Source organism: Rhinopithecus bieti, unplaced genomic scaffold, assembly GCF_001698545.2.
Source record: "Rhinopithecus bieti isolate Rb0 unplaced genomic scaffold, ASM169854v2 scaffold_62241, whole genome shotgun sequence".
Classification (NCBI taxonomy): domain Eukaryota; kingdom Metazoa; phylum Chordata; class Mammalia; order Primates; family Cercopithecidae; genus Rhinopithecus; species Rhinopithecus bieti.
In genome coordinates, this window is record NW_016823697.1 from 259004 (window position 1) to 281682 (window position 22679).

General features: G+C 34.4%; 1 protein-coding gene across 1 annotated transcript in view; it reads left to right on the forward strand.

Moving 5' to 3' along the window:
• Nucleotides 1-22679, forward strand: part of KIF21A (kinesin family member 21A) — a 160784-nt gene that overhangs the window by 125036 nt on the left and 13069 nt on the right. The window contains 9 exon segments of the mRNA XM_017861708.1: nucleotides 2303-2517; nucleotides 5153-5260; nucleotides 6657-6785; nucleotides 8874-8912; nucleotides 9597-9608; nucleotides 13270-13406; nucleotides 15044-15224; nucleotides 17039-17203; nucleotides 20285-20402. Coding sequence (XP_017717197.1) covers nucleotides 2303-2517; nucleotides 5153-5260; nucleotides 6657-6785; nucleotides 8874-8912; nucleotides 9597-9608; nucleotides 13270-13406; nucleotides 15044-15224; nucleotides 17039-17203; nucleotides 20285-20402 — 1104 coding nt within the window.

Here is a 22679-nt window from a genome sequence, read left to right on the forward strand (position 1 = left end):
AAAAAAAAAAAAAAAAAAAAAAAAGGCCGTGTGTGGTGGTGGGTGCCTGTAGTCCCAACTATTCAGGAGGCTGAAGCAGGAGAATCTCTTGAACCCGGGAGGTGAAGCTTGCAGTGAACTGAGATTGCACAACTGCCCTCCAGTCTGGGCAACAGAGCAAGACTCTGTCTCAAAAAAAAAAAAAATTCTCCTTGGTGGAAATTGGGCTTTACTGTATTCTTATATTTTTCCCACTGGATAACACAGTTATGGATGGTGATTCTTAAGCTGCTGATTAACTAAATTGTAGACTGTGTAGTGCCATACAATTTCATTAGATTGGCAGGAGATTTCTTAAATTTTAGCATTCTAGTGTGTTCTTAAGTATTTCTTATTTAACTGTGCCTTGAGGTGGTTTTAATAATAATCCAGTCCGTAATTATTATGTGTTAAAAACTTATGAAGCTATAATGCATATTTATACGGTTTTTAAAAAATGATATAAATTATACATGCAGTTAAATGTGTGAGCTACCTAATGGTACATATCAGGTTGAATGCTGTAGCATTTGATAGTAGGTGATTTGACTAACAATCCTACAATGTTTGAAAACAAAGAATTCTTGCGGTGCTTATTGAATATTGTTGAGTGAATGGATTGAATCAGGACCTGAAATAATAATACTGTGCAATGGATAGTGTATATTTAAGGCCCACAGTGGTTAATCAGGTAATGCAAATGACTAATTTAGCTGGATATACAATAACAAATGGGTCATCATTATGACTACCTGGAGAGTACATGTCCCATCTAAAAGGAAATAGCCACCATCAAGTTTTGCTCATTTTTACCATGTGGGAATATGAGCCTAAGGCTACCAGATCCTTTGTTTTTTCAAGAGAATTCTTAAATACGAATTTTTACATAAATTTCTCGGATTATTAAAACACTGGTCAAGCCAATCAAAAAACATCTCCAGGCTCTTACACATGGTGTTTGAGCTATTGGCTTGGCAGCATGTAGTTTGTGTTTTATTGTTCTAAGTGTCTAAACAGAAGTTAACGAAACTCAAAGAAAACATTCTGCTATGGTTTGGATCTAATCCTAAGCAAAGGAGAGAATCTCTTAAGATAAATTTTATCTTTTGGGCCCTGAGAAAGCCTATTTAATTATGCCACTGTGGGACATTAGAGAGAGATGTGAAGTGGTGGCCTAAAGGTCATCTCCTAAAAGAACCACCTGGGTTAAGAATTCCCAAGAAAAATTTCATCTCTGCTCTAGGCTCTTGGCTGTGGAGAGAATTAAGAGTGTAAAAAATGGCTATAGGGCTTTCTCTTTTTAAACATTTTCTGAAGTGCTACCTGGTACTCCGTTTGAACTGCTAAGATGCCTGAAAAGCATCTCATATCATTTCTTTTCATTTATTGAAAATGAAGTTGATTATATATTTTAAATTTGTGCGTACCAGCACTGTGTTAAGAGCTGGGGCTATACAGCTGAAAAAACAGGTTTGCTGCTTTCTAGAGGCTTATAATCTGGTAAACCACTTGATTATCTATCTGCTCAGTGACATCAACAACTAACTGAGCAATAACCGGATAGTCACTTGGTTTTCAAGAGTAAGGAAAGGAATGCTTATAGTGAGTTTAGATTCTAGGAAAATAACCTTTACTTGCCTCAGCAGGCTGCCCAAAGCTGATACTGGCTGGTGTTGTCCAGTGGGCAGATTAAACATCTGTTTAAGGTATCATGGGAAGAGGCTTACAATAACTGAAAAAACTTGTATTAGAAAAAGAAATTAAGCATGGGAAAAAACAGGATTTAGTTGAGCTTCCCTGCAATTATCTTTTGGTTTAATGTCTTTCTTCCTTTATTTTTTTTGTTAAATTATATTTTGAGGGAGCTGGCCGCAAGTGGCAGGAGAGCACAGTAATGTTGGAGGCAGACAGCCTGGCTTTGCATCTGGCTTTGTCACTTACTAGCTGTATGACCTTGGGCAAATTACTTAGCTTTTTTGCGCCTCAGTTTCCTCGATTGGGAATTGAGATAATGATATTACTCCTGCTAATATAATAATGTGTGTGGAACAGTGCCTGGCATGTAAGTACAATACAAATGTTGGCTATCATTTTGGCCTCTAAAGGTTTTGTCCAGCTATAGCTCTGGCTTGTCACTATCTCACATGCTATGTTTGGCACACCTTCTAGGAAAAGACACGCTAAATGTTTTTACCTATTTCAAACTCATATAAATCTCTGTTCCCTAATCATCTTCTATGCAAGAGTTTTCTCCTGATTGCTTTTCCTTCCATTCTTTGACTAGGCCCGAAGGAGAACCACCACTCAGATGGAATTGCTGTATGCAGATAGCAGTGAACTAGCTTCAGATACTAGTACAGGAGATGCCTCCTTGCCTGGCCCTCTTACACCTGTTGCAGAAGGGCAAGAGATCGGAATGAATACAGAGACAAGTTGTACTTCTGCTAGGGAAAAAGAGCTCTCTCCCCCACCTGGCTTACCTTCTAAGATAGGCAGCATGTAAGTTTGGCCCAGCTACACTAACTTCTTTTCTTTTGGCTTTTTTTTTAAAAAAAAGTATGCATGTTGCTAATTTCTTATTTCTATTATTTAAAATTTATGTAAATTTGATCTCTGGTTTTTGAAATAATTTGTTAGGTGTTGTCTCCCCTAATTTATTGGAGAGTTGAAATAATTTGAAAGGTCCTTTGTTGAATTGCTTTGTCTTGTTGCTAAGTTTTAGGATCATTCTTAAGAGTTATAATTTTTATAACGTCTGAGTTATGAATTACAGACAATGCTTATATAGAAACACCTAAATTAAAGTTATATCTATAACACTGTTATGTAACTATTATGTATCAACAGAAAGTTTAGACTCTTAAATTTTCTCTAAATTACCTATATCCTAGTTTTGAGAGACCTGTCAGGATAGTAAATCTTTGCTGACTCTTTTAAAGAAAAAAGAAAATACCAATTACAAATTTAATACATTTTGAACTTTCCTAATTTTTTACCTTGAAGCATATTGTTTATCTGGGATGAGTGACGCCCCAAAAAATATTTGTATTGATATTATTAAAGATTTGAAGGAGGAAATATTCTCTTTCTTATGATAATCTGAACAAAAAACCTTCTATTCAAAATAAATCTTGCATAGACTATTTTTAATTATTATCTTGAGGACAAAGAAAGATTTTCCCACATGGTCCTGTGTGTGTGCCTATGTGTGTGTGTGCATATGTGTACCATGAGTGCATGCGTGTGTTTTGATAGTTATATTAATATTAGATTAGTCATTCACTGGTAAAGATTGTTAACGTCATTTTTCAAACTAATCCTCACATGTGATCTAGCAGATGATTTATGGAATGAATACATCTCTGCACTGAAGAGTATCCCCCCCCACAAAAGTGGCACACACTATATGATCAGTGAATAATATGAAATAACAAACTTTCCACACTTGAATAGCCGTTTCTCATAATATTCTTCATTTTATGAGGATATTTCCATTGTTTTCCATTCAGTAATCCCATCTGCTACCTTTTGTTCCAGAATTAATTTTAATGATGACAGAACTTTCTTGCATGTGCTTGAGGTAGCCTATGTAATTAACTGTTGGATCTGCTGTTAGAGATTGCTAACCAGTATAGTTTATGGCTTCATTGCTTTTGTGATAAGAGTAGAAGAAATGCTTTTGGTTAAGGTAGTGATATGGAACTCAGGTCAGATTTTAGGAACTAGCATGTGTTAGGTGTTTAACCTGTCAGATGAGTGAGACTTTGGAACTTCAAGACTAAATCTAAGGCCTGGAATCCAGATTCAGGTAATCTCTTCTATTTGTCTTTTACATTTTAAAATGTATCATTTATGACAGGTTGTAAAAAGTATCTTTTGGCCTCTGCCTCTAGATAACTTAGTTTGTAGTTTTCGTAAATTCACATGCTTATACTCATATATTTGTAATTCTTTATACATTGTGAGAGTTTGGTCACTCACTTAGTGCAGTAACTCTTCTAAGCCATTACTGCATAACTTTTACTCAAGTGATCCTTGTAATTTAAATGATGCAGGATTGCTAAAATGTGATTTCCTGATTAGAAAAATCAAGCACACAAAATTTAATTATGTTTAGTTTTTGCTTTTAAATAGGAATCATGTAAACCCATTCTGGAAGTCTTGCTGTCTAATTCCTCAGTGGTTTTTTTTCCCCCAGACTTTTTCTTTTTTTTAGGTGGAGTCTTGCTCTGTCGCCCAGGCTGGAGTGCAGTGGTGTGATCTTGGCTCACTGCAGTCTCGCCTCCTGGCTTCAAGCGATTCTCCTGCCTCAGCCTCCCAAGTAGCTGGGATTACAGGCGCCCACCACCACACTCAGCTAATTTTTGTATTTTTAGTAGAGACAGAGTTTCACCATGTTGTCCAGCTGGTCTTGAACTCATGACCTCAAGTGACCCATCCACCTCAGCCTCCCAAAGTGTTGGGATTACAGGTGTGAGCCACCATTCCTGGCCCAGATTTTTTTTTTTTTTTTCAGTTAAAATTCATTACCACCATATACAAAATTATTTTCTTGAATTTTTAATTACAAGCAGACATTTGGCATTTAAAATATTTAAGGCAAGAATACTTTATTACTAAAATATACATAGATACAAATTAAATACTAGCTAAGTAAAATAATTATGTATTTTTGTGTGTGTATGATTACCTATAGAACTATTTTGTGATTGTGTCTCAATATTAATTCATTAAATCTCATTGTTTCTTAAATTCTGATATGCTAATATTTTTGTTCTTACAAAACTATAAAGATAATTTTTCTTCATCTGAAATAATTACCAGTGAAATTAAAACACATCCAAAATATTTGTTGTAGCTATTTGGCAGCATATCATTGATATTTATATTCAAAGATGATAAGTTGTTATATATTTAATAAGATCACCAGTTTAAAAATTATGGTTGTTGAGCTTCCATCAACTAAAAATAACTCATGTAATATTTTCCTATGTTAGTTTTATTTTTTGTTCTCAAGTAATTATCTTTCTCAGGTTCCAATTATTAACCTATTACAAATTTTAGATTGACTGTCTACCAAAGTTGTATGTGCAAATTTAGAATTAGGTAATTAAAGAATCTTATTTTACTTTAGTTCCAGGCAGTCATCTCTACCAGAAAAAAAAATTCCAGAGCCTTCTCCTGTAACAAGGAGAAAGGCATATGAGAAAGCAGAAAAATCAAAGGCCAAGGAACAAAAGCAGTAAGTGACTAATGTTTTTTACCTGCTAGACTGTATTAAATGCCTGCTGCACTTACTGCTAAAGACAATCATGAAATTATTTTCCAGATTTAGGCTGGCACTGTGGTTATGACTATTTGACTAATCAAGACAGTCAAGTCAGCTTTTGGCTTGACTCGGTGGTCTAATATTCTTGGTCATATACATACTTGTAAAAATATTTGAGCACTTGTCCCTGAACATGTCCAGTTACTTATTTTCCAGTTATTTGTGTATATCATTTTAAGAGTTAATATATACTTGAGGTAAGGCTTATTAAGTCTATATTTCAAATAGTCTTCTATTAATAGAAAAATTTATAATTAATTTTGACCATCATTGCAATGTCAGCTAAAACTGACCTTGACCCTACCTCTTTACAGTGGCTGACAGAAAAACTAATAAATCATAGGGTGTGTTGTTGTGCCATTTTCTTGCTGCTCTCTCATGTTTACATTGTTGGTATTATCCTCAGTGTTTTTTTGTGTGTTTTGTGAGGGTTAGTTTACTTAGCAGTACATAATGTAATCTGATGATCCACTTAACTGGGCATTTAAAAATTGCAGCATGACAGCATTTAGAAGTTGATTGGATTAGAATCAGTGTTACCCTGCCACCCCTCCCTCAGTTTGCCTGTTCTGCATGTGACAGGTAGATCTCAGACATGTCCTTGAGGGAAAGCATTTATGTGAATTTACATTTAAATATTAGCAAAGTAAATTACTTTAATTTCTTATAAAAAAATAAATGCGAATATATTTAAAGGGAAGTGTTCATTTATTTTCCATGCCTAAATGGACAATTCTATACCACCCACTACCCTGTGCCAAGATGCACACTCTCTTTTTTGACCACGAGTTTAACTGACTTGAATGTCATAGAAATTATCCTTCTTATCACCCTTGCTTCCTGTACTTAAAGACGTAGTTTGCCTGTTTGTACTGAATTGAATCTCTCAAGAATAATTGGGAAATGGGGATGGAGCGCATAAGTGATTTAAAAATAGATGAATGAATCAACTGAATAAGCAAACTTCTCATAAGCTCTCTGGGTCTCTTTCCTCGTCTGTAAAGTGAGAAACTTGCTCTTGATTCTAAAATTGTATGATTTTAAATGTGGCTTGCTTTATTTTATACTGACTTCTGATTTCAGCAGACATAATCTTCTCTTTAGTGCCATCTTGTGGCCAATGTGACAAAATCCAGTGAAAAGAAATTTTAAAATTGTTCAGAATGCATTTTACCTTACCAAAAGGAAGAGAGAAAGGAAAGAAGGAGTTCTCTAATAAAAGAGTTTTTTAAAGAGCATGTTTCTTATAACTTTTCTAACAAATCATAACAATTAAAGCCACCTACTTTATGTTCTTTTTTTCTTGTAGCTCAGATTCTGGAACTTCAGAGGCTAGTCTTTCACCTCCTTCTTCCCCACCAAGCCGGCCCCGTAATGAACTGAATGTTTTTAATCGTCTTACTGTTTCTCAGGGAAACACATCAGTTCAGCAGGATAAGTAAGTCATTATGGAAAAGAGCCCCAATTATTTATATAATATTCTGAACCTGTCAATACAGTCTGTAGCAAACATGTAGTCATCTCTGTGTAGGCGATGGAGCCTGACTTGTGAACTCTTGCCGTATTTTATGCATCTTTCCAATGGGAAAGGAGCCATGCAGCCAAAATTAGAGAAAATTATTTTCCTGCTGAACATTATTCCCTGTTGTAGATTTGTATTGCTATTCCTTCAGCACTTGTCTTGCCTTTTCTTTTACAAGTAAATTAGAACTGAAAAATCTTTGAGACCACTTGATGTTTAAATTTTTGGAGATTCTTTAGCTTCTATGAGCCCACAAAAGCCTCTAATTTAGATAGCCTGAGTTGGAAAGAGGCAAATTACTTTACTTCTGGGGGATATAACAGTTTACAAAGACCATTGTTACATGTGCAACATGTTATTGTCATCTGATTGTTCTAAACAAGTTCACCACAAAATTTCAGTAATTGTGTTCTTGGAATAAAAAAATCACCTTTACGGATGGAGAGAGTAGGACTGGGAGCAGGGTGGAGAAGTTGAAGGGATGTGGAAAATGTAATTGTCATCAAATTTGAAATGACAAAGTATCCACACATTGAGCCAGAATCTCTCTTGCAAGAATGCTGTACTAACAATACTGCCATAAGGTATTTATTAACTCTGACTTGTCTGCTTGGACTTGGAATGATAATGATTGTTTTTCTGCTATTACCACCCTGTATGTATCAATAATCTCTAAAATTTATAGGATGCCATTTAAGATCTGTCTGGCATGTTTAGATCATTTTAAATGGCTCTATAAACTTAGAGAATCATGCCATAATTTTTAGAGAATTATAAATATGCTTAATTTATGGATAATTCTTTTATTTATAGATCCTTCATTAGATTTTAATATGGTTTAATTAGTGGAAGATATGTTCTTTAAATTGATATAGGTAGGTAAATATTTTCCTGTGTTATTAAACAAAATACTCTTTAACATTGTAAGTTATTTCTGTCATTAATTGAGAAAAGTTGAACATTAGGAATAGTTTTGGGAAGTCAAGTTTCACTAGGTATATTAAGAGTTGCTAAATTTGTGTCTACCTTGCCTTCACAGTCAAAACATTTTCTGTCAATCTTTTGATAATCCTGACAACCTAATCACAGTTCCATATTTTTTACTGAAATACTTTATGAGCTACCAATAATTTGACTCTGTTGTCATCTCTATAAACTAAAATGTAGAATAACTGACTACTCTACACTTTCAAAAACTTGCCTACCTCCTTACATTACTTTCTCTGGGGCTGCTTTTTGAGACTACCATATCCCACTAGCAAGATGCAGATCCCGCACGTTGTTTCTAGTTACATTCTATGCCAACACTCACCATATCCTCATTCTCCTCAAGCCTGTTGTACAGTCTAAATAGATTTTCATAATAACCAGACTCACTGCAGTCTTGGAGGCCTCAAGGTAGGGCTAACAAGAGTGACTTGTCTATTTTAAAAGCCCACTAAAGTACCCCAGCTATTATTAAGATGCTCCCTAGTCATAAGAACTCTGTTTTTGAAATAAGCTAAAACCAAAGGTTGTTAAATTTTGAGTGACTTGCTTTCTATGCAAAAACACAATCTATTTGTGTAACTTCAACATTAGCGTCTGTATCTAAAGTAATCATTATCAAGATGAATGAAATTGATGAACTGTTATTGAAACGGGAAAATTTTTCCAGGACTAGCCAAATTAATGGAGCAAACCTTCAAGTGCTATATCTCATGTACTTGATATTTTTCTTCTCCAAGGCCTAAATTTTAGAAGTGAGGATAGATTTTGTATATCAGTATTAGAAAATTTTAGTCCCCAAAGTCTTGCTAGAAGACATAAATATCAAACTCTTTACGTGACTTAGCTATACCTTAAATATGCTAATATCCAGTGCAAATAGAAAAGCAGGGCACTATGAAGGAAATGTTTGCTATATATCTGTTATTCATGCTGTTGATTTTGTGTCCAAAGTCAGTGTCCTTACCTGTTGACATCTGTATTCTTTCTCTCATAATTCTAACTCTTTCACTATAGGTCTGATGAAAGTGACTCCTCTCTGTCGGAGGTCCACAGGTACTTTCTTTCCTGCCTTTCCTACATTCTGGAATTTCATTGATGTTCTAAAATGCCTTCCTAGAAATTCTAAGCAAGTCTCTTTTTTGTTGCATGCATCACTTGTAAATCATATAAATGCACTAATATTTCTAAACATGATAATTTTAATACATTTTGTGATCATACCTTTTAGATAAAGTAGTGGTTTTTTTTTTTTTGTATAATAGTTTAAAAATTGTGATACCTGTTTTCTGTCTGTAATCTAAATCTTTTCTTTAAAAGAAATCAAGTTTTGTGAATATTGATGTCAAGAAGGTTTCTTATTCTCAATGATTAAGCACTTCTAATGCCTCAAAGTGTGTGAGGTAGATAAGGTATTTTTTCTTGTGGGTTTAGCAATTTTAAGTAAAAGATTATATGATTAAAATAAAAGTATGCTAGAGAAAAAAAGGATACTGTTGTACCAAAATTAAAAGAATAAGAAATAAACACTAAGGAAGCATTTTAAAATGAATATTTTAAGAATAGGTGCAGCTTTAAAATAACTGGTATTTTTTTTCTCATGTTATGGATTTTTCTGGGGGTCCTTAACTTCTCTTTCCCTTTCTCTCTGTCTCATTCCCTTTCACCATTATCATTTTATGTCCTCCCTCTTTGCACTTGTTTTCCTTGTTTTACGGCCATTTTGCTGATCATCAGCAGATCGTCCAGAAGGTAGGCAGGGGAAGGGAGAGGAAATTAATTTCATTTCCAGTATCAAAAGACCTTACAGGTTTGCATGGGACAAAAATAAGTGTTTGTTTATTTTTTTCTCCTTCAGATCAAGTCTGTTGTACAAATTTGCCATATTTAACCTTAAACTCTTTTAAAGTTGATTTTATATTTCAAAATGTGAATAGATTAATTTGAATAGAGAAATAAATACCATGGCTGTATGTTTCTAATATCTATAAGTTTCTGTTATCTTTGGTAGTTTATATAAAATATTAATCCTAATATTCTGAATATTTAAGAACATTTTAAAGTATCTAATTAATAAAACACTACGTTTAATATTGAGATTCTTTTTTCTCAAAAGACTGAATAGCCAATGACATAAAAATACATAAGAATCAAAAAAAGACATCCTGATCTCCAGGAAATAACTGTGCAATACATAAGTCACTGGGGCAAATATTTACTGAGTATTTTATGATAGTATAACCTTTGATATGACAGAATTGTGTTGGATGTTACATTTAATATTAATGTAACATAAGGGAAACATTTAATAGATTATTAGGATAAAGCTTGTAATCTGAAGGAAATAAACCTTTGGAGACACAGTATTACATATCTGAGGGTACAGTTTAGTTTTTTCTTAAGATTTGTCATTAAATGCACATTGAAAATAGCTCTTAGGCTGTTAACATGAATTGTTTTCTTACAACCAGCTTTTTGACCTATACATACATATATATTTTCTGTTTGAGAATTAACAGTAGCAACCTACTATTCTTTAAAATCATACCTTTTCAATATTTGAAGCCATATTTTTAAATTTGATGGCTTCAGTTCGTATCTGTGAACCTTAAGGCATCAAAATTTCAAAATGGCAGATTCAGACTTTTGAATGGGTCTTGCTCCAGTTTCAGTTTTAGTCTGGTTAAATTGTTAGATTATAAATTACTGAGCATCAGTTTCAGTAATCTCAAATTGACACATGTATGCAAATCATGGCATCAGATTTCATAATTATATATCCAAAGATAATAATTCCTTGTGTCGTTTATAGGGATAAGACACTCCTATCACTTTTGTGATCATTATAACCAGACCCTAAAAACAAATGTTTTTTCTCCCCAACTCTAAATTTACCTCCTTTAAATTTCCATTCGTTAGTCTTCATCAGCCCTTTTTTCCCTTACCAGAATTAATTTTACGTATCTTTTTGTTTATATATGACAGCTCTTAAAATATTCAGCGCTTTTAAATTATGCTATTGTATCCTCTCTCCAGTAAATGTCATTTTATCAGCTCAATAGTTTCATCATCTGTTCCTTATGTAATATAGTCTACAGATCCTTCATTCTGCTTCTACTGTTTTATAAAGGCTCCACTTTTTCAATGTTCTTCTTAAAATGGGACATCTAAAACTACACCTCATTCCATATATGGCCTACATAGAATGCAGTAAGTCTATCGCTATCTTTCTCCTGAAATATTTATTTCTATTAAACAAATCATTGATAGTGAGTAGGCATATAAAATAAATGAATTTTGTTTTAGTGATTTTGTTCAGGCAATATAATGTCCAGCTCCTTAATATATCCCTTTAATAAGCATGCCACTTCTCCCTAGGGCTAGGGAAAGATTGACTAGATACTAAAGATCTTCCAGATCAGCTGTGACCTTGACTCATTAGGTGTGACTCTTCAACTACCTGTGGAAATACTTTACTCTGACAGTTCCATACTTATTCACACTGTCCACAAGTCAACATATATTGTGAATAGACATTCCCTTAAATTGGTATCTATTAACCGTACAAAAAACTTTCCCCATGAGATTGATGAGCCCATGTTATCTTTTGTTGGTGAGCATTTATTTTTAAGTGGATAGTGATTTGCTTAATGTATTCCTCTGTGAGACTCAACAAGAAGTTGAGTTTCTGAATTCCACATTTTTCCTGCTTTTGGAAGATCAGGTCTACATGTTTTGTCCCTTTTTTTGATCTTTGTGATTTCTTAGAGTACTGACAAGGATTTTGCCTACACAATGGCGTATACTTTCAAAATCCTGTGATATAATGTTTAAAAACAGAAATACCTGAATTTATTGAATAAATCTCCATTGTCAGCTCTAACTTATCTTGGGTTCACGTTTCTTAATCATTTCTGCCCTCTTGCATCTCGAAGATTCTTCTCTTTCATTAAGAAGATGGAAACAAAACAGTTTTCCTTTATCCCTGTATTTGTCCTAATATTATGCCATTTGTCTTACATAATGGACATAATTCAGCATAATTTGAAACATATAATGCTTTGAGCGAAGGTACGTTTGACTGTTTGTCATGTCTTAATTCATTATCATCTTTAGCCTCCCCAACACCATTATTTTAATTCAGACCCTATCTTAAACTCCTTTGGGAGAGGGACAATGTTTTGATAATCTTTATATTTCCATAGTACATAGCCCAGTGCCATAAAGCAGAAACTACAGAAATATCAAATTTATGAGAAAGCTCCCTAAAGAGGGTCATTGTTTTAATTTTTTATTTTAATTTTGCAGGTACATAGTAGATATATATTTATGGGGTACATGAGACATTTGGGTACAGGCATACAATGCACAATAATCATATCGTGAAGAATGGGGTAGCCATTCCCTCGAGCAATTATCCTTTGTGTTACAAACAATCCAATTACACTCTTTCAGTAGTTTTAAAATGTACAATTATTATCAACTATCGTCACCCTGTGGGCTATCAAATAGTAAGTCTTACTTATTCTTTCTATTATTTTTGTACCCATTAAACATCCCCACCTCTTCCAACCCCCACTACCCTACCCAGCTTCTGGTAACCATCCTTCTACTCTCTATATCCATGAGTTCAATTGTTTGATTTTTAGATCCTATAAATAAGTGAGAATATCCAATGATATCCTCTTTCTGTGCCTGGCTTATTTTACTTAACATAATGGTCTCCAGTTCTATCTATGTTGTTGCAAATGATATGATCTCATTCTTTTTTTATGGTTGAATAGTACTCCATTGTGTGTACGTACCACATTTTCTTTATCCATTCACTGTTAAGTTCTCATTCTTTTAAAATTTTCTTTGAGATTGTCAGTTTTTTCTTTAAGTTTTTGATATTTTTGACCCGTTGTCCCTTTAGAATTTCTGTTCATTCAATTATTCCTATCTTCAATTTTTGTCTGAAATCTGCTTTCTTAGTATTTTAGGTGGCATGTAATTTACACTTTCTTTAGCATGTTCCTTTACACCCCAGCTTGACATAGAATTATGTTTTCCTGTTATTTGACATTTCTGCTTCTTCCTTATTTGTCAGAATTCAGTACACTCAAATAATTCCCAAATGTGGTTTCATTAAACCTTGGAGAGATGAAATTGTTAATAAGAAAATCTAGATGTACTATAGTCTTTGCTCTTTGCAGAATGTAGCTGTTAGCAGATGCCTGATTAGTTGATATACTCCATCACTATTACTATTTCACACTTTGTCCTTTTGCTTAAAAGACAGCAGTCTGGATTTTATTACTACTTACTTATAAAGACTTCTTAAAGTTAGGGGAAAAAAAACAAAACTAGTCTCATGATATAGTCTCATGATATTTAAGTGAGTCTTGGTTTGTTTGTTTTTTCCCCACCTTAGGGGCATAATCAACCCATTTCCAGCTTCAAAAGGAATCAGAGCTTTTCCACTTCAGTGTATTCACATAGCTGAAGGACATACAAAAGCTGTGCTCTGTGTGGATTCTACTGATGATCTCCTCTTCACTGGATCGAAAGGTGCCAGTAGTTATCTAATGTAGATATTTAATAGCTTTAAAAAAAAATTACATTTTTAACATGCTCTAGAAAGCTGTCTATTTAAGACCAGAAAGAATCAGATAATCTGGTTCAACTCCTGAATGTAAAACATATAAAATTATTGCATAGTTGAGCAGCAAGTAAAACCTCTGTTGAAGTTTTGTAAATACACTGGTGACAGAATACATCTCTCTGCGGTATTTGGGCATTTACTGCATGTAGGGTCCTGAATTTTGAAATGCAGATTATATAAAAATCTATAAAAGGCTATTTAAATGTACAATATGGGAAAGAGAATAAGATGCGTAGCAACCACTATTTCTGCAACACTTACTACATATCAGGGGCTATGCTAGGCAGTATGCTAATACTAATATATCTCACTTAATTCTCACAATAATCTCAATGAGATACATATTGCATCCTCATTTTGTAGACAGAGAAACTCAGGCTTCAAGTGAATAAATACTTTTCTCAGGTAAATTTATCTAGTAAGTGGAAGAAGTAGGATTAGAAACCTAGGTATACCCTTCTCCAATCCTGCGCTCTTAACCCCTTTGGTACAATTGCAAGTAACTGGAAACCAGCTATAAATGCTTTGAAGAATTCTAGACTAAGAGTTTTGGGGTTCTGGAAAGGGAAGGAATTCTGCACAGCTGTGAGAAACAAGGAAGGCTCTGACAAGGAGTCATTTAGGATGTACCTTATAGGATGGTTTGGATATTGACAGGAATGAATAATCAAGATTACAGAATAACATAAGCAGAGACATGAAGATCAAAGTGGAGCATGTTTGGAAACTAATTCTACTTGGGTTGAAAAATGGAATATGTAAAAGAGAAGTACTGGTCATTGAGGCTAGAAAGGTGAAAAGCAAGCATATACAGGAATTCAGGGAGCTCATAAAAGTTTTTAGCACTTAGGGATAGTCCAAGATTCACTTTAATCAGCGAATATTTATTTCTCATTGTCTATGAGGGAAGTATAAGATCCCAGCTAGAACTTATGAATTTAAGGTAAAAGAAATTCCCTAATTAAAAGAAAATGTTCTTTGAAAATACTGTATTTTCTAATGATTCAAATTAAATGTATCTCTCCAGTATAACTAGATGTTCAACACATCAGAAAAGAACAAGAATAGTTTTGTGATTATGTTTTGGGTCAAAAATAAAATTTATATAGTCATTGACCCTTGGGGGGAAAAATGTGTGTATATTTACTAGTGTAGAGAGTATGTTGTGAGGAGGTGGGAATATGATCAGAGAAGAATGTTTTGAAGAGGCTGACCTGAGACTGCCACTCTAAATTCAGGGGCAATTTGAAGCAAGACTCTTTTGTTATGACCGTTTCAAAATTTTTCATAAATATTTTTTCAATACCACATGATACATACAACAGACATCCCAGACTTTTATCTGATCCTTTATACATACCTTGTCTTTGAGCCTGTTGCAGAGGGTCAAGGATGACGTTAGGATCCTTGTTGTATGTTAATTACTATTTTCGTTTCCTTCCCATAGAAGAGAAATTGTTTAAATAATTTTTATTATTAATAGAACCTAAAGTAGTTCATATTAACAGTGTTTTTTATTATTATTATTATTTGTTTGTTTTAGATCGTACTTGTAAAGTATGGAATCTGGTGACTGGGCAGGAAATAATGTCACTAGGGGGTCATCCCAACAATGTCGTGTCTGTAAAATATTGTAATTATACCAGTTTGGTCTTCACTGTATCAACATCTTATATTAAGGTGTGGGATATCAGAGATTCAGCAAAGTGCATTCGGACACTGACGTAAGTAACTTGAAGACAAATAGCATAAAGGAGGAATATCTTTTCTTTTTTTCTTACAAAATATAAGAAAAGAGAGGACTATAAATGCATTTTAACTTTTGTATACCTGTTCACTTCCTAGAGGATATTAAAAGTGTTCACAATGAAAAGCACAGATAAAATAAGAGGGGGAAAAATTTGACAAATGAAGTATAAGAGCCTGGTATTAAACAGAAAGGGATAAGCCATATTTGATCAGTGACTAAGTATACATTTCATGTTTTCTCCCTCCCAAGTATAAGGTATTACATTTTAATGCTATTTCTTATTTGATAGAGTTCAATGTTTTATATTACTTGCTTCAAATAACTACCATTCCTTGGGAAATGGCTGAAATCACCATGGTAGGCAGTGAAGAAGTACTTATAACCTTTAATTAACAGAGATTGAAAAGCTGAGAGTGTTTTTTAAGGACTGAGACTGCTTTGGTGTGAGTGCAAATTTCATAACTCTAGGTGATGTTGGATAATTGGAGGATGAATTTGTTTTTTTCTGTGCTCATTATCTTATTTGTCTTTAGAAGTGTAGAACAAGTGATTCTTTTTGCTGTAATATTGATGAATTATTTTAATAATCAAAATTGATGTAAACTCGGTAATCATTTAAATGAGAGAAGAGAGCATAAGAAAGGTTAATTTTTATTTATTTGTAGAGATAGTAGAGACTATTTTTAAGTGCTGTTTTGTAATTTGAGAACATTATTCTTTGTACTGAATACAAGTCTTGAAAATCTTGTAGAAAAACATTACTATTATATCATATATTAAGATATAACATGTCTTATGGTAGAAATTTACCAATTCAGTTGAATCACTAAAGTCAAATTTGAAAAGATTGATTATGGCTTAATATTTTAGAAGTTAGCTAAAAAAATGTTTCAAAATTTAAAAAAAATTTCACCTAGAATTTATCTGAAGAAACAGGCATATGCTATATTTAAGGCTTTAGATACTCCATCTATGATTCGGTTAAAGTAAATGAAAACTGCAAATAATTCAAAAGGTCTCCATTATCTTTAATCCAGAAAGGCAATTCTTATACACAAAAGAGTATTGGTAAGCCTGGCCCTCGGGTGGAGGGGGTGGTGCTGCTGGAAGCTGTAGGAAAATAAATTAGTTTTGTGGCAACGTATTATTTGTTGATTTTTTTTTTTTTTTTTTTTTTTTTGTTTTTTTGAGATGGAGTCTTGCTCTGTCATCCAAGGTGGAGTGCAGTGGTGCATTCTTGGCTCACTGCCACCCCCACCTCCCAGGTTCAGCCTCCCGAGTAGCTGGGACTACATGCATGCACCACCATCCCCAGCTAATTTTTTATATTTTTATTATAGATGGGGTTTCACCATGTTGGCCAGGCTGGTCTCAAACTCCTGACCTCGGGTGATCCACCTGCGTTGGCCTCCAAGTGCTTGAATTACAGGTGTGAGCCACTACACCCAGCCATTTGTTGATTTTTTTTATGTTTAACATAAAAAAAAAAACTCATCTTTTCTGAAAGATGTTTTAGTCCTTCCTCACTCAGGGCCTGGAATTACTAGTATACCAAGTAAGAATTTTAAACCATGTAATCTTATTTTATTCATTCATCTCTTCACTTACCAAATATTTATTTATATGTGCCAACTCTGTGTTAGGTGCTGTGCTAGGTACTATGCGTACAGTGACAAAAGGACACTGTTCTTGTTGTTGTCTACAGCCAGTTTCCCAGGAATTCAAGGAATTCTAAGCCAAACCCAAGTCCAGGAATGTGACTTTTTTGCTTTGTTTGTATCTCTTAAGGTCTTCAGGTCAAGTTACTCTTGGAGATGCTTGTTCTGCAAGTACCAGTCGAACAGTAGCTATTCCTTCTGGAGAGAACCAGATCAATCAAATTGCCCTAAACCCAACTGGCACCTTCCTGTATGCTGCTTCCGGAAATGCTGTCAGGATGTGGGATCTTAAAAGGTAGATATTTTTAAGAAAACATACCTCTTGCCTATGGCAAATACAACTTCAGATATTAATAACATTAGTGCATGTGAAGTCCAATTTTTATGACCCCAGAAGTTAATGTAAAATCATAGGCTTTTTTATTCAGCATATACCTCTAAATGTCTCTTGTGTCCTTATTAACAAACTGACAGTTTTCTCTTCTTTTAATCTCCATTGCTTGGAAAATAAGTATATAGGGGAAAAATAAAATTAAAACATTACAATTTCTTAATATTTGCCTACAAGTCATGTTGTATACTAGAAGGAAGCCAAGATTCTCATCCTAGTTTTACCAGTACTCTTGATAGAGTTATTTTTGCAACATCACTTAAATATCTTATATCTTAAATGTTTTCATTGATAAAATTAAATTAACAACTTGAGCATAAAGTCCTCACAGAATTTTTGTGAATATAAAATAAAATATATGTAAACTATGAAGTATTAAGAAGATAAAATAGTTAAAAGAAAAAAATGATAAATTAAAATTTAAGGCATTACATCTTTCATTCGGTTTTATTTCCTATGAAGTGTGAGTTTTTTTCCTTTAGTTGAGTGTTTATGTTAGCTTGTTTTCTAGTTCTTAAAATTTTGGCAGCAAAATTTTACATTGACTTATTAGTTAACATTGACTTATTAGTTAACAAATATTTATTTAACCCAAATATGTCAGGCATTGCACCAACAGTGTGGTGATTACTGACAGTAAAGATAGAGCAAGACAAATATGGCTGGTTGTGAACTCCTGGGCTCAAATGTTTCTGACACCTAAGCCTCCCAAGGTGCTGGGATTACAGGCAGGAGCCACTGTGCCCAGCCTTGATCTACCTTCTTAGAGCTCATCTTATAATGGAGGATAAAGGCCATTAAACAGGCTATTACAGGATTCTTAGTAACATTTTCGATTCAGGTAACATGGGGTGCCTCTCATCCAGAAGGGATTTGCCAATGGTAAATCAAATGGATTTTTTTTGAAAAACTTTGAGAAAAACTAGTGTTATAATTTATAACATTTAAGGCATGTTACAGTATGACTGACAAAGTATAATAAACATAATTTGTAGATAAATAGATAAGAGAAAAACCATGGTCCTAAATACTATATTATAAATAAAATGTAGAAAATTGAAAACAGTACTTTTTTAAGAAAATGAGAAATGAGGTGAGGACTTGGCTTATTCTTGAAGATACTGAATTTGACTGATAGTAAGAGCACCATAGAAGAAATAGTCAAAATCATGACACAAGGCAGAAAAGATACCAGCTTTTCAAAATCTTTGCACTGTTTAATTTGCTGGTTGATTTCAGTAAGATATTACTAATTAAATGTAGATCTTAACAAAGGAACTAAAAGAATATTTTTTAAGAAACTGTAATATCTTAAAAGCTAGATATATGTCTTTATTCCAGCAGCTTGATTTGAGGTAGGACTATGAAACAAAGGTTCATTCTTACCCTCTGACAACTGATGTTACCCAGTTTTCTACCAGCCACATAGCTGGTCATTTTCATATCTTTATAATAATTGATGAAATTATTTTGACCACTTATTTTCTGATGTACACATCCACACATATATGTGTGTACATAGATATACGTATGTATATATGTGCATATATGATGTACTTGCACTTATGTGTATTTGTGAAAATGTGTGTGTAATAAAATAATTTTACTTTCTCAGTATTGTTACTGATTTTGTAATTACATCAGTGATATCATCATTTTATTTGAAATTCAAATTGGACCTAATCGGTCCTATTCAGACATTTAGCAAATTAATGTTTAGGTGGATTTAGGTTGGAGTTAAAACTAATCATTTTTTAGACTTCTGCTGCCTTTTTGCTTGCCTAAATGATGTTAGTCAGCTTTAGAATAACTGATTTATGACTCTCTCATTTGCATCATAGATTATATTAGTTTTGACTAATTTGAACAGAGTTTCGTAGATGTGGAGCTAAAATGAAAAAAGCTGGTGATGCTGTATGTCTATTGCGGCACCATTCACAATAGCAAAGACTTGGAATCAACCCAAATGTCCATCAGTGACAGACTGGATTAAGAAAATGTGGCACATATACACTATGGAATACCATGCAACCATAAAAAAGGATGGATTCATGTCCTTTGTAAGGACATGGATGAAGCTGGAAACCATCATTCTCAACAAACTATTGCAAGGACAGAAAACCAAACACCATATGTTCTCACTCATAAGTGTGAATTGAATAATGAGAACACTTGGACACAGGAAGGGGAACATCACACACCAGGGCCTGTCGTGGAGTAGGGGGTGGGGGGAGGGATAGCATTAGGAGATACACCTAATGTAAATGTCAAGTTAATGGATGTAGCACACCAACATGACACATGTATACATATGTAACAAACGTGCACGTTGTGCACGTGTACCCTAGAACTGAAAGTACAATAAACAAAAAAAAGAAAGAAAGAAAGAAAAAAAAAAAGCTGGTGATGCACACCTGTAAGTCCCAGCTACTGGGGAAGCTGAGGTGGGAGGAGGATTGCTTGAGGCGAGGAGATTGAGACTGCAGTGCACCATGATCATGCCTGTGAATAGCCACTGCACTTCAGCCTGGCAACATAACAGAACCCCATCTCTTTTTTTTTTTTTTTTCTTGAGATGGATTCTCGCTCTGTCGCCCAGGCTGGAGTGCAGTGGCGCGATCTTGGGTCACTGCAACCTCCCCCTCCCAGGTTCAAGCGATTCTCCTGCCTCAGTCTTCTGAGTAGTTGGGATTACAGGCACCCGCCACCACATCAGCTAATTTTTGTATTTTTAGTAGAGACAGGGTTTCACCATGTTGGCCAGGCTGGTCTCTAACTCCTGGCCTCAGGTGGTCTGCCCGCCTTGGCCTCCCAAAGTGCTGGGATTACAGGCATAAGCCACCGCACCCGGCCCAATACCCCATCTCTAAACATATAAAAAGAAAAAAGAAGTGAACTTTTTATGAAAGAACGTAGGTTGCCTATGTTGAGGCTTAGTCCCATAAGAAATATTTTAAATAAAACCATTATTCTTTATTTTTAAAGGTTTCAGTCTACAGGAAAGTTAACAGGACACCTAGGCCCTGTTATGTGCCTTACTGTGGATCAGATTTCCAATGGACAAGATCTAATCATCACTGGCTCCAAGGATCATTACATCAAAGTATGTATAAGAGACTTTCTGAATTATATTTGTCTATTAAGTGATAATTTTGAAGTATTCAGATTCATCTAGGACCTCTTTCTCTTAATTTTCTTTCTTCCTTTCTAGTCTTTGCTTTTCTTTTAATCTTTTCCTCATTAATAGTTAGTGGTTTTATCTTCTTATTATTCAATCATGCATTCTCATTTTTCATAGAAGAAAGGTTGGAAACAATTTTAAAGCTCTTTTAGCTCAGTCTTCCAACTCATACATGAGTCTTATTGTCAAGATCTTTTATCCTGAAAATATTATGATCTTCAGAATTTTTTGAAATTAGCAGGTAAGGTAAGGAAAGATGCACAGTTTGATTCTAAAAATGTTAAATTTAAATGTTAAATGAAATACTAATAAAGGAAATTCACATGGCTAGAAGGCCATTAGAAATTCAAGTCTAGAGTTTAAGTTGTGACTAGAGATGTAGGTTTGGGAGCCATTCAAAGAGAACCAGATGTTCCAGGAGTTAAGAGTTGATGATGTGGCCAAGGTGGAGAGAAGTTGACTGGGAACTCAGCCTTGGGGAATATCTGTGAGAACCAATAGGAAGAAGGTAAGAAAGAGAGGTAGGAAGAATGTAAGTACTCATTCTAGAAACTTTGATTAAGATATGAGAAATGGGTTAATGACTTGCAAATAGAATGGTTAAGAAAGGAGCATTTTATATCCTAGAGACATGAACATATTTATGTACTTAGGAATTGGGCTTAGTGGAGAGGGAATGAGTGAGGAGAAAACTGAAGTGGTGGCAATTGATGAAGGTGTTAGGGGGAGTTAGATCATAGATGTGAACATTGAAGATAAGTAAGTATACTTTAGCTTCTGATAAAGAAGGGAAGGGTAAGAAGAAGTTTGAAGATAAAAAGAAACCTTTAGAATGGAAGAGAGTGTCTAAAAAGTTTATTTTTTATTACACTAGCCTTTTCAGGAAAGCACAAGGTTATGGGCCAAGAGAGATGAGGGCAACTGAGGAAGGTGAAAAGGTTTTGAACAGCAGCTTTGGGGAATTGGAGATGACCTCTGGGACTGCAAAGTTACCTAATAGTCATTAAATAATAACCATATTTTTTATTGAATTTCAACTGGATTTATGTGTAATATTTTTATTATTAAACATATCATTTGTGCAGTTATACATAAAAAAATATGGTTTCCTTTATTTTTTTTTTCATACAGAACATTCTTTATTTATTGAGCATTTACTATGTGCCAAGTACTTTTCATGCATCTCATCACTTAAGCCTATCAGCATCTCCAGCAACTATTGGGTAGGTAGGATCCATGAGCCCATTTTGTAAAAAGAAAACTGAAGTCCAAAGCATTTAAGCAACTTGCCCAGGACTTGAACTCAGATCTATTTGAAATTCCATTCAGATGTTTAACAATACTAAACTGCCTCCCTCCATTGTACCCTGAAGCGAGTCATAGTCTTAGCTATGTGTCCCAAGCAGGCATATGTGGAGTATTTTATAGCTGTGTGTACCATTTATAACAACTTCTTCATGGTGGTGTGAGGCATTTCAGAGCATTATATAAGAAAGTCTGTTCATGTTTGTGCTGTTTTTAAATTAGACTTGGTGCAAGCCAGGAAGAAGCCAAGGGCATTTTTTTATTATTATTATACTTTATGTTCTAGGGTACATGTGCACAACACGCAGGTTTGTTACATATGTATACATGTGCCATGTTGGTGTGCTGCACCCGTTAACTCGTCATTTACATTAGGTATATCTCCTAATGCTATCCCTCCCCCCTACCCGCTCCCCACAATAGGACCCGGTGTGTGATGATCCCCTTCCTGTGTCCAGGTGATCTCATTGTTCACTTCCCACCTATGAGTGAGAACATGCTGTATTTGGTTTTCTGTTCTTGCGATAGTTTGCTGAGAATGATAGTTTCGAGCTGCATCTATGTCCCTACAAAGGACATGAACTCATCCTTTTTTATGGCTGCATAGTATTCCATGGTGTATATGTGCCACATTTTCTTAATCCAGTCTGTCACCGATGGACATTTGGGTTGATTCCAAGTCTTTGCTATTGTGAATAGTGCCACAATAAATATACGTGTGCATGTGTCTTTATAGCAGCCTGACTTATAATCCTTTGGGTATATCCCCAGTAATGGGATGGCTGGGTCAAATGGTATTTCTAGTTCTAGATCCTTGAGGAATTGCCACAATGGTTGAACTAGTTTACAGTCCCACCAACAGTGTAAAAGTGTTCCTATTTCTTCACATCCTCT